The sequence below is a fragment of the Ischnura elegans genome, chromosome 11 (genome assembly GCF_921293095.1).
Source record: "Ischnura elegans chromosome 11, ioIscEleg1.1, whole genome shotgun sequence".
Classification (NCBI taxonomy): Eukaryota; Metazoa; Arthropoda; class Insecta; order Odonata; family Coenagrionidae; genus Ischnura; species Ischnura elegans.
This window is the reverse complement of record NC_060256.1, coordinates 3,929,848-3,942,787: the sequence shown is the minus strand read 5'-3', so window position 1 is coordinate 3,942,787 and position 12,940 is coordinate 3,929,848. Positions and strand designations below refer to the sequence as shown.

General features: G+C 41.2%; 1 protein-coding gene across 2 annotated transcripts in view; it reads right to left on the bottom strand.

Moving 5' to 3' along the window:
• LOC124168463 (B-cell lymphoma/leukemia 11A-like) overlaps nt 1-7,818 on the bottom strand; it is an 888,367-nt gene extending 880,549 nt beyond the window's left edge. Inside the window, exons 1-2 of one of the 2 annotated variants that reach the window (XM_046546725.1) lie at nt 7,492-7,818; nt 6,483-7,181 (exon numbers count right to left, since the gene is read on the bottom strand). In XM_046546725.1, coding sequence (XP_046402681.1) covers nt 6,483-6,597 — 115 coding nt within the window. In that variant the 5' untranslated portion in view covers nt 6,598-7,181; nt 7,492-7,818. The remainder of the gene's footprint in view (nt 1-6,482; nt 7,182-7,491) is intronic. The other variant, XM_046546724.1, reaches the window with a different exon arrangement.
• Between the last annotated feature and the right edge of the window lie 5,122 nt (nt 7,819-12,940).

The window sequence follows — 12,940 nt, the reverse complement described above, 5'->3', positions numbered from 1 at the left end:
CGCCACCTACTCTTGATTCATAAAAAGGTATATCGAGTGCACCAAATAATAATGGGGCATTGCTTCCAACTTAAAGTCAGCTGTATTCCTCTTCTATCAACCAAGTGGCGATGCGAGTGGCCATTATTTTAAATTGATAGCTTAAAACTTAGTGTATTGGAGATACTTGGTCTGAAGCCTTGAAATAGCGGCAGGGAAGCTACAAAATAACATTTATCACGTGGGATGAACTCCTCGAGACGGATGATTTGAAAGTAAAAAAACCAAATTTTCCTAGATCAAATAACTTCGGCAGTGGGCGTTGCCACTGCAGTAATGTAAAAATTGATTTCGATTCAAATAAAAAATCAATTTTCAAGGTCAACGATTAAGTGAACCGAGATCAAGGCATGATCTTCGCGTTCCGATTCAAACCCTACTCTTCAACTTCGATGTTAGCCATTTCGTTTGATCATCATACGTGTACTGAATTTGTGAATTATCATTGTTTTAATACCGTTTATGATTTACCATATATACATCGGTAAGAAAAATCTGTTAGCCCAAAAGCGATATGTTAATGATAATAACATAAGTGAATGATAACGTCAAATTGCCTTAAAAGTACACCTTTACAAAACTTTCCTCATATCGGTCACTTTTACGATGAGCTTCAATTAAGTCGAGTGACTTATTACAGATCCAATTGATTCAAAGTAAAACACCAAGTGCATTAGGAAGTGGCTTATTATTTAATCGGATTTTCAAATTCAACCCTCAAAAAATGCTACGGGTACTAGAACTGTTTTAAGCTCAAATACATCAAGCAAAGCTTTTGACATGTAGACAGCAATAAATGAAAATAAATTATGTTTCTAATTTTCAAATCAAAAGTGAGTATATTTTCAAGGGTATGATAAATCAGAAATTTAAGTCCTTTCGCTCCAAAATTCACTACTTTTTTTGAGTCCGTATTCACGATATGGCATATTTTAAGGGAGGAATAGCATTTAAAACGCATAAATAATTTGTCCTTAAATAAATATTTTAAGTAAGTAAGTACGCCGCGAGCCATTCGTTTGAGTGGACAAATAAGTAGAGAAATATTTAACCAATATGGAAGGGTCTGATACCGGAGTGAGCAGACATCGAGCCAATGGAAAAAGTACAGAGCTATAAATACGACATCTATCCGACAATTATTGCTCTCGTACATTGCGCATTGGCGGCAGTTTGGCAAGTTACTCGCTGAGACATACGCCGCGAAAATGAGAGGGAGAGCCAAAAAGCCTTTCCAATGGGAATCGAAAATGATAGTGTCGACATATCACTCGAATAAAAAAACACAGGTCTTGGTCGCTAGAGGGAAATGTGACGTCCACAATTTGACGTGAATTTCCAAGCAAAGGGATGGAACTGGTTTATTCACTACTGGGGAGTTTACTAAAGGGATTAACTGTGCCATGAAAATTTCCTCTGCATAAGAATAATAGGGAAATAGACGATCAAATGGTATAACGGTCAATACAAAATGAAGCAATAGAGGAAGAATGCTTAAGTATACTCGAATACTTCTATCCCCCACGAGTGGAGAACGCTATGCTTTAACATAGGCTTATTCTGCATTGTTTTCATAATTAAGTTTTAAATAATATATTAATATGAATACTGGAAATATTGAATAATTTTCTGGAGAAATGGAAGGAAGAATATCGAGACCAGCAGTTTTATAACGTTTTATTCAAGTAATTTGCGGTATGTCGGCGCATATTTAACGAAACTCTTGAGCAGTTTGCTCCAAGAACGACAGCCAACGGCAATCAAGACTCCTATCTATTGGGTATAAATATTACACGATCTTGAAGACTGCGCAGCGTGCTTGTAGTTATTCCTCGTCCGAATCAATATCAGTTGAGGAAGAAAACGATGTGAGCAGAAATATTCGAGTGTTGGGCAAATACGAAAGCGGAGCACTCCGAAACCTCATAGAGTGTTTTCTCATTGGTTGCGGAGGTATTCAAGCATGCCATATTTGAACACGATTCATTAATTAATTAATTAATGGCCTCGTCAGCCGAGCAGAGTAGACTGAGACCAAATATAAAGGATATTTTTTCCTCCATTCATCCGGACGACCTAGCCATATTCGGCTGATATTAAAATCGAAGTCGAACTTACAAACAATACGAACCGCCGTCAATGTGCGATACAAAATAAATAGTACACTGAATTCACTCGAGGCCAAGGCTCCTTCACTTAACCGAATTAACGGGTCTAAATCGATTAAATTAGAATAAAATATCATTTAGTTTGTGGAGACCAAGTATACCGTATACACAGCGATTGGCTGCCGATCGAGGTGTCCTGGGTTTCGATCCCTCGGACACAACCAAACATTAAATCCTCGAAGAGTAATTTAGCTCAGGTAGAGAAACCTCTACCATGAATGTGTGACATTGACTCGCCTGTGGCTACCTCTGTGGTGTGCGCTAACGTCACCTATCCAAACCAAACTAAATCACTGTGAGAGAGTGAAGTACACAAGGGAAAAAGATGTGATGCAGCGACGCATGCAATGATACCCAAATCTATTGTCACTCATTGATTCAACCTGAATATTGGTTTATATAGGCGGTGGTAGAGCTTACCCCAGCCGCTGGTGAGTAAATTCCATACATTCAGGGTAGAGTTACTAATATCCTCCCGGAGCCAGCTAGCACTTCAATGTTTGGGTGTTTGCGAAGGCATCAACCGGGGTTTGAAGTGGAGACCGCTGGATGAGCAACCAAGTGCTCTACCCACTACACCGCCACCACGCTCCCAAATGGTGATATCCATTTGAAGTCTTCCATTTACCGGAATGAATAAAGCATTAAAACTGTTTCGCTTACAAATTTGAAATTTTTAAACACTCACCACCGCTCATTGGTGGTTCCGTGACACTGGTTCAATGCGATTGGCTCTCGATAAGGGCCCAATAGGCCAAGGCACCACGCCCCAAAATTAAAGAGACCCTCGTTAGCAAGCATACTCATTACCACCAATCCAATGAACGCAATTTCATGGACCTTCAAATCCAGGGAGAGTAATTGAAACTGCATTTAGTGCTATGAACCACCACACAGCACTGAAAGAACTTAAGAAACGTGATAGTCTACTGGTCCATTCTTCAGCTCGAAAATCCAAACTTTGTTGGTCCATTTCCCAGTGTAATGAATATGGGATACCTCAGGATTTCACAAGTTGCTTGGTTCATTATGAAAATCGGTTTTAGTAGAGTTTAAAAAAATTGAAACGCCATCATTACTCCGTTTGTCGATCGATCCTCTATCAGAGGAGAAAAATTGATCGAAATTCACAGATGAGTTGATGACGTTGCCTATCCACTAATCCTCGGCCTCAGGATGAACCTCACTCAACTGGTCCATTGTAGCCAGCACTAGTGAGTGGGTTTTCCTTTCCTTCAATAGTATTCTTTCCTGAATGAGTTCAAGAGCTACGACGGATACGGACTTCCTCAAGGGCTACGACGACGTCACAAACTCAAGGAAATTTGGCTGCAATTAACGCGTTTTTTAAATTTGAAATCATCAGAAAAATGGTATTCTTTCTTATGTTAGGAAGGATGAAATCATCAGAAAAGTGATAGAATGAGGGGGATCTGTTTCGAGTGCTCCTGTTTTCCCGCTTCTCCTCGGTCGTTCGCATCGGCCAATAGTGGCTAGCAGTTCACGTCATTCCAGTGAGTGATTCTTCTACTCAATCTGCTGATTTTTCTGAATGAGCTAAAAAATCAGAGCTGTAAAGAAGTCTCCAACTTGATAAAACCAGAGCTCTCATAATTTTGCCAGCTAATGAAGAGTTGGCAGCAACTAGAGCATTTTTCATTTCGAAATGACGAAAATTTAACTCATCTTTCCCCACTATCCTCCCATTTCAATGAATTGCTCTTTCAGGTAAGATTGAACAACTTCATCGTTGGCAGCATGTATACCAATAATCTCTAACGCATTTCAACTTATTCGATCATTGATACGAAACTTGCGACTCGATTTGTTTCGTCACTATGAAAAATGCCTCGGCAGGAAGCTCAAAAGCGGCGGCTTGGAATCTTTGAGGGGGTCTCAGCGCTTAATCACGCGATAGCCGAGTGTGGCTTTGGAGCAAGGGTTCTCCAGCGCTCTCTCGCGTGAGTTCGCGAAATGACAAAAGCATAGGGCCAAAAGCACAAAGCAACCAAACGGACCGAGGCCCGCGTCGAGCGAGAAATCCTTTGAAAGCGCCGACAAAGAGAGAAGTGGCCGAGAAGGAGGACCTCCGCGGGACCTGCATCTCTCTCTCCATGGAGTGGACCGGCCTCCTCTCGGCGGGTCGGGCGGGACTTGGGTCACGTGATCACAAACCCCTAGAGGTTTCAAAAATCTTGGAAAATAGGTACTAACTAGATTGGAAGGCGTGATCGTAAATATTTTCTTTCATTCTTTACGCGAAACAGAATGAGAGTCGTTCTAACCTGCATCTGGAACAGCTTATTACGAGTACGGCTACTAGCTCAAAATTAACGATTTTAATATGAAATATCCAGGATGCATAAGTAGACTGCAACTTTCAGATATCAAATTTGATTATTTTTACCTTTAGTTCTTTTCCCACGGGTATTTTTTATGCTTGAAATGCAGAGAAATATAAAGAGGGTCAACTCTACTTCTTCTGAAAATTTCTAAATAATAACATAGTTATACGCGATTGACCTATCGCCAAAGAAGAGTGTTCTCGAGAAAGGCATGCGTCCTATTAAGATCATTTCCTACCCCTCAATTGAAATGCCTTTTTGATCGCGGCTATTCACTCAAAACGTATCCTACGTATTGAAATATTGTGGGTTGTTGAATAGAACCTGAAAATAATTTCCAATGCCCTAATTGAAAAGTTGTGCATTTATTTTTCTCAGACGAAAATGTTCTATTCTTCTGAAAGAGCCAATTATTGGAGATCGCCTTCTTTGATTATTCAATATATTTCAAAATGATAACAGTCGATAGAGAAACACGCGTTCTTTGTACAAAAAATGATACTTTCTTCGTTACAAAGCATTATATTTTAGATCATGGCTACAAATATTTCTTTTAGAGGCAAAGAAATAAAAAAAACATTGATAACTGAGCCTGATAATTAGCGATACGTGGCTTTTTGCTAAATTCTATTGTTTCCGTTGTAGAATTGCATAAGTGGTTATATATATTATATTGCAATTTTATTTTCAATAAATTTAGTAATCAAACTTGGAAAAATACCACGATTTCTTTTTTAAACCGTTCGAGGCAGCGAGATTTTACGTTTTTAAGACTTAAAAATAATGAAAATAAGGTTTTCTTGGGCTCTCTACCGGGTTTAATTCGCTAGTGCTGCTGTCATTTCGTTGCGATACCCGAGCCTCTGTAAAATTAAATATATATTACTAAAATACTTCATTTCTGAAATAATAAGTGCAAAAAAGATAAAATACCGATAGTAAAAATGGGATTAAACAGCTTATAAGTCACTGAATATAATTTTATGCCTCATATAAATCATATTAAGTAATATTACGCATAATTAATTAATAGTCTTGTTATTCAAGAGTGGAAGGAGTCCATAAATCGCAAGAACTGCGATAATTTGGGTAAAAACAGAAGTATTTCCTCATCACCAAGTGATCTATCACTAACCACTGCTTTCGATACAGCGCATCAGTGCCTAAAATTGAATCCGATAAACACTGCATACATTAGTCATAAATAATATACACAAGGGTGTGTAAACACAAAACTGAAAGGATAGCCCTGAAGGTGTCCCTTTTAGGAGACGAAAAACATTCTGATGCTGATAAAAAATATCCCCGAGATTATCCCGATGGATTCCATAAAAACAAGGATTGCTATTTTTCAAGAACATCATGAGTTGAAAATTGAAAGTGGAATTTAAAAGAAGAGAAGTATAGACATCGCCAAGACCAGCAGCATTTTGTGAAGTGCGTACCAATTAGCAGAGTGGACATCATCCAAATAACATGACCTTAAAAGTCAAACATGTACCAAGAAAGTCTAAAAGATAGACTGATACACATTCTCGGAGGAAAGCCGTGAAAAAAAGACACTTTGGCACGGGAATCGATTGATTTAATTGAAAAGGACACATGCCACGCTGCCGCAAGAGTATACGAGATAAGTGCAACCAAATATTATTAGTGTTCACAACTGCTTCTGCAGCCTAAATTATATTTTTCATTAAAAAAATATAGCGTAATTCACGAAAATAAGCTTCCTATATTTCTACAGATCCGGTAACCAAGGATATACTTGCATAATTTTTTCAAAAACATATGAAGACATCAACAAAAAAAAATAATTTTAATACTAATATTGCATACTGCACGGAATGGTTTCCACTAATAGCTAGACATAATCCATATCACCCTGAAATTGAATTAAAATAGAAATTAGCAAGCTTTTTCAACGAAATACCTTGTCCGGAGATGAAGAATGACGTGAACAGGAGACAGGATACCGCCGATGCAGCCACCGAGGTCGGGGGACTCACGGCGCCGGCCATACCCAGCGCGGTTCGCGGGGAAATCATCCTGATGCCAGCCCCTACTGAGGAACCCGCTCTTCTTTGGCGGCGAACGGCGAACAGAACAACCCCTCAATGAGAGCACTCAAAATAACCAATCACACACTCACTGCAAGTCTACACACGTGGTCTCAACTTCACGCTAAGGAGGAACCACCATCGACAAATATTAGGGAAGCTTCCAGATTCAGGCGCTTGGATTGGAGCGAAGTTAATCCATTACTTCACCCAGAACATAGCTCACCAATCCTTTCCGTAAGATGTAAGATCCAGCGATGTACTAGTCGGTTTTGTTGGCAAACAAATAACGCTGTTCAACACTGTCAAAGGACGGGCTAAAACCACCACCGCTGATTTGCAATGCGTACTTCAGCGACGGAGTTCGTTCGTGGTTTCAATAATTAGGGGTTAAAGAGGCCGCTCCGATCCCACGGATTTCTTCGAGAGACGTCTAAAAGAAGAAGAGCACGTCGCAGTAGCCAGGGGCAGATTCTCGAGACGAAACTTCCGACGTCAGCCACCACCGGAAAAACCGAATGGGTCAGAGAGCAGGCGATGAACTTGAGTGGTCGCTTCACCTCGTGTGGGGTCTGCAAAAACAGAGGGCCTATATAAGATGACTTCAAAACTTAGGTAATACTCAGAAATAGTTTATAGCACAGTTTTACAAATGCTACAGACGCCGAGCATTTCTGTTTTGAGAGTTTCCGAAACTCATAAAACTGCTAGAAATAATAAAAAACTATGCTTTAGAGCCACAACCCATTTCTCGTAGAGCTACAGAAGGATATTAACAAAAGCACAACTTAAAGAGGGATTATTAGAGCCTAAAGGGGCTGAAAAAATAGAGACATGAGAGGTCAATCTGTTAGTTTAACTGTCTACGATGCACACACTGACCAAAACCGTGAGAGCGGGTCCAGTGATTTGGTCAATATTTTGAGGAATTTATTGCTAAGTCACTGAAAGATAGGTTCGTAGTTCTTCGGGTACGTTTCCAAGTAAAGAAAGATGTAAGTTCGTGAGAGAGAAGTATGGAGAGGAACAAAAATTTACAGCGTCAGATGAAGAGACGGGAGATCACTCTCAACAACTCCAACAATCGCGGCGCCAACAATGGGTTGCACGGCGAGAGTGGAAGCGAGAACGCGGAGAAGAAGCCACGGGAAGCGGGCGAAACGTGAGTTGGCGGCAGAGGAGAGAACACAGTCGGCGAACACGACCCAACTGAACATAACTTCGTCTCTGGCGCGAGGGAGTCTCTCCGGAGGGGAGGCGAATAGTGGGGTGGGGGTAATAGGGGGGAGGGGGGCGGCGAGAAGGTCGTCGGATAGTACACACGCCAACGAGGAGAGATTGAGGTTGGCGGATGGGGGGAGGAGGGTGAGGAGAAGGGGCGATTTCGAACAAAACCCACCCTCTCTCCACCACCATATCGCTGATGAATGAGTCTTTTACGATGAACGATTCATCTGAACGGAGAGAATGAATGGAGTCGCAGTTTACAATGGGCTTGTTCACCATTTGCATCCCATTGTCTTCTCTTGATTAGAGTTTGAAAAATAAGGGCCTCTGAATTTATTTCATTTTTAAATGGGACGATTATTTCTTTATCTAATCGCCTTGAAATATTTTGGTAGATGAGTTGATGACGCCACGAACTCACACCTAAGGGCCTCCTCGCCCATGTGTATCACGTGGTTCTTAATTTTTCACTCTCCAGTGAGCGGTTCTCACCTTTCCCGAGCAACAATAAATGAACCGAGTCCGAGAAATCAAAAATTTATCAAAATGAACGCTTTATGGCGGATTGACCTGTCTCGCTGGCCTCCGAAACTCACTGTTCCCATAGGGTATAAATACCATACCACACGTTGACTCGCCGACGAGAAACCTTGGAGCGTTCGGCACAAAATCTGCATCTGTCAAGTGCTAGGTGAATGAGATCATTGGATTCTATGAGAGTTTTGAACTTACGGATTCTCGACCATCCTGCTGACGGCCTATATGGTTGCAGTTAAATAGGCAGTAGACGGGTTGCCCAGACTATCAGCTTATTGTAATTGAATGGCTGGTTTGCGTGGACAGCGACTACAGCAGGAAGAAAGACTTTATGGCCACGAGTTTTCTCTCTAGAATGCAGCGGCAGTCAACCAAGGACAGCGATTTCGTGCGTGACTGCGGAGTGGGAATGTATCGATCGAGGACGTGGTCAATCTTGATTACAAATGGTGGCGAATTTGAGCCACTTCAAATTTTAGCACAGAAGGAATCGATGGATGACAAGGCATGCGCTGAATAGTATTATGTACTTAGACTTGACTGTGATGTGGGTAAAATAGATTAGTGCTTGGATTATTTTTCCTATACAGACCCAATAACTATTCGTCAAGCATTCCCTCTTTCCCTTCATGGCTCTATCATTTCCATGAACCAAACCACATGGACCGAATCGTCGCACTGATCCAATATTATTTCCTCGGAGCACGGAACCCCGACCGCCACCCTGTGTGCAGGTGGAACCCCGTCGGTAAGGGGTTGTGGCAGGGGTGGAGAGACTTCTGCGCATGCGCCCACCCCTTCAATGCCTTCCCCTCAAAAGCTTGAGCCCCCGCCGGCTCGTGGCGGAAGGGAGTAGCTGCGAGGTTTCTCCTCGCGAGAGAGACAGACGGCAGTTGAGGCTAGTGAAGTCGAATGGATGCGGGGGTTTGCAGCAGTGCTTGTTTGGCACGGAGCGATTGTTTGCCTCGCTTACAATCGGAGCTTACGAGTACCAATCATGATTGACGCGGTATTTAAAAAGCGTGCTTTTTTTCTTGCCATGTCCCATTCCAAATGAGCCATATATTCCATTGGAAGATTCATTAGCTGATGAGCATAAGCTAAAACTTACGGAATGAAGAAGGAAGGTGTTAGAGGAAGTAGTAAGTTATTGTAAGTCTTTAATAGGGTGGTTTCCTATTATTTTTTTATTGCCTAAATCGAAAGGTTATTACTTCTGGAGTACGTATTTCACGCTTTTAGATTTTTAAATGACGATATCTATTTTTCGCGATTAAATGAAAAGTGAAAATTTTCAAGCGCGCGAAAACGCGATGGCTAAGTATGAATGCCGGGAAATCTCCGTGTGACGTCGTTCTGGTTCCCGCTGCCGCAAGTGAGGTGACCTTGGGGCGAGGCTCTGAGCGGTGATACGACGCAGGATGCTAGCAGGTAGCCGAGTACCATGCTAGCTGGTAGCGCTTGGCTTAAATAAGAATTATTAATACCTTATCAAACGAAGAAAACATTCTGACCTTAGCCAGTTTTAATAGGTGATTATTAAGACATGTTTCCCTGAGCTCTGTGCCTCATGCATGCATTGGTAATCTCAGACGATGTAAAACTCCTATCTACTCGTATAGAAACTAGGTCCCTGTGACGTCACGCGGAGTGGCATCGCATGGCCGCCAGTCTGGCCTTTTTTCAAATGCGATTAAAATTGACCATTGCCATTCGTCTAAACCGGTATTTCTAAAACCAAATAATTTGTATACTATGAATACACTAATGGTGGGTAACGAATCGCAATCAATGCCTTACGTTTTCTTTGATTAAGGAAACTGCCCTATTTGGTGGCGGTAGCCATGTCATTTTTACGGGTGCCATGTGACTAGGTATGGTTACGATTGTTGTCCTATGGCTTTATTGGCTGATGTAAACCGACATGGTCTGCAAAATAATTATAATATAAAATGTTTTACTTAATTTATGTACGTAATTTTTGAGTGTGTGAATTACAAATGATGAAAATATTTAACTTTAATTTCTACTGGCATTAAAATTTTAATATTGTTTCCTGAAAACAATAGTAACATTTTAATGCCAGTGAGTAATGAGAAAATTTTCTCTCTTTCACGTTTATTGCCATGGCTCGCCTCCGAATGATGCCTGCCCTCTGAAAAAGTTTAAGTATATCGAGACTACCCGGGTCAACTGTGTGAGAGGTCATTTAAGGACATATTACGTAAATTATACCAATAAAATAGTGCAAGACTCACCAAACTGCCTATTGTCTTTCGTGGCAAGTTTGTTAATGATTTTTGTTCGTGGTTAAATGCAATTCGGATTCGTTCACGGACACTGTGATAACTTCAACCGCACTGCACAAAATGTGCGAAAAATCCACAGAGAAAGCAAACATTCGCCTTGGTTGGGATTCAAACCCGGATCCCCCGATTTCCGGTCAGTTACTTTAGCCAGTTAAGCTGCCGAGACGACATTCCTCCCTTTGGATATTTGCCCTGGAAAAAATCGAACGCTTGCCTGAGCGTAGAGGCAGCGTCAACGGAGAGTTACACACATTCCGTGTGGCTTCATTGACTCTCAGTTCACTCTCCGAGATTCCTGAACCCCAAACATGCTTCCCCAAATCTTCCACGGGAGTGCACGGAGAGTACAGTCACTTTCAAAAGTCGGTCCACATACCCGGCGCAGCCGTCTCCGTTATTCTCCGAAGTCGACCTTCGCGTATTGCTTACGCGTTCCTTGTCTACTGGGGATCGATTTGACTTGATCAGTTTGTGCAAATTGACTACTTTATCCCTCGCCAAGAGGCTCAAGCATGATTTCAGAGGTAAGAAGCCCCCGTGAACCCCCCCTCCCCCACAGCCAAACACTTCCACCGTCGAAGAAAGAGGAGAAGAATTTAAGGTATTTTTCCGGCCAGTGATCCATCGCGCGAGGAAGAGAGTGGAACATATGAGTAGTTTGGTTACACTTTAACTGTGCATTTATTGCATATAAAATATTCTGAACATTTCGAGCATAATACTCCAATATTTTTTCTTCTTATCGTTTTCTGAAAGAAAAGTAAATGCCCGTTATACGCCAGTTTTAATATTGTCGTTTGCGTCACCGTTATCATCCATGCTCGCGTTCACCCGTGTCGGCGGCGAAGGACTTCCATTCATTTTTCAATATTTATAACTGAAATAGGAATTACTCCCTAAGTTTAAGTTTTTTCGAAATACATGTGGTGCCTACATTTTGAATACCGCAACTTATTCCCATCCCATATATAGAGAATAAGAAGTATTTTAATTTTTTACGTGGTAAAAACTACCAATAAGGCAATTTTTCATGAGGGAAGATTATTTTTCCATTATATTTTTCAGATCGGATTGCCTTGTATCGATTTTAAGATAATGATCGAAATATGATCGAAAGTTGGATATTCCGGCCTGTACATACATGTCGAAGGCTACGGTCGAAATATCGCCAAAATCGCTACATGTGATTGTAATTTGCCTCTTTGATCCCAACACCTGTCAAATATGCCGAACTTTTTTGGGTGGCTGCTATGTCCGAAATCGTAAATATTTAAAGGATGAGAATATTTGTTCAATTGATCGCCTCTTCATTTTTTTAAGTTTCCTGTAATTAATGCTTCCAATGTTTCCTTAATTATGGAAAATGTATTTATATTAACTATAAAGATATTCGAATTTGACACGTAGAAAAATGTAGGATAATATTTACCCCAAGAAAATGCTAATTATGAATGCGCCAATCGGAGTGTCTAATTTACTTAAAAATAGAGCAATATGCATCGATGGTGTTTGAAGTGTGATGAAGTTTGGTAATAACATGTTAAAGCGATAATATATAAGTATATTTTGTAGGCAACTTTTAGAACACGCTTTCAGGCATGAATTCCGATTTTGGTTTCTTCTTTATATGTGCATTGAGGCGCAGATACATCTCGGTATTTTTTAGTACAAGGCAGACGACTCAGACCATATATCTCACAATACAATCAGGGTGAGTATTGCGTGACTGAGAACGTATGCTTCGCCTTGTGTTCTGGCACTGATGGGAGTCAGGGAAGTCGGGAAGAATTTCGGAATAGAGAAGAATGCCTCGGTAGGACTTATGCGGACGCTAAGTGTAAGTCAAACTGTCCCTTTCAAGGCACAGAAGTCATAGGCAACACCCGAAGTTCGAGCTCGGCGGAAAACGTATTTGCTCGCGCTAGTCGTGGGGACCGACTTTTGAAAGTGACTGTACCTCTCAGCCCCGTTGACTCTTTCTCTGTCTCCCATATGGGTCGTTTTGCATTGTTGCTATGAAGTTATTACGTGGACACAAGTGGACACAAACATATTCATTGCCATCGACTCCTTCTCTTAACAGATTTGCAGCCCGTATAAAACTTGGTGTCCGCGCGCGAACGTCGGTTTTGGACATGAGCGAATATATTTTGAAGCAGTTCCACTAGACGAGGGTGAAGGCCAAAACGGTCAACTATTATAATGTACAGCGGTTATTGTAAAACCCTCCGAGCTGTGATTTATAATTTGTCTCAATC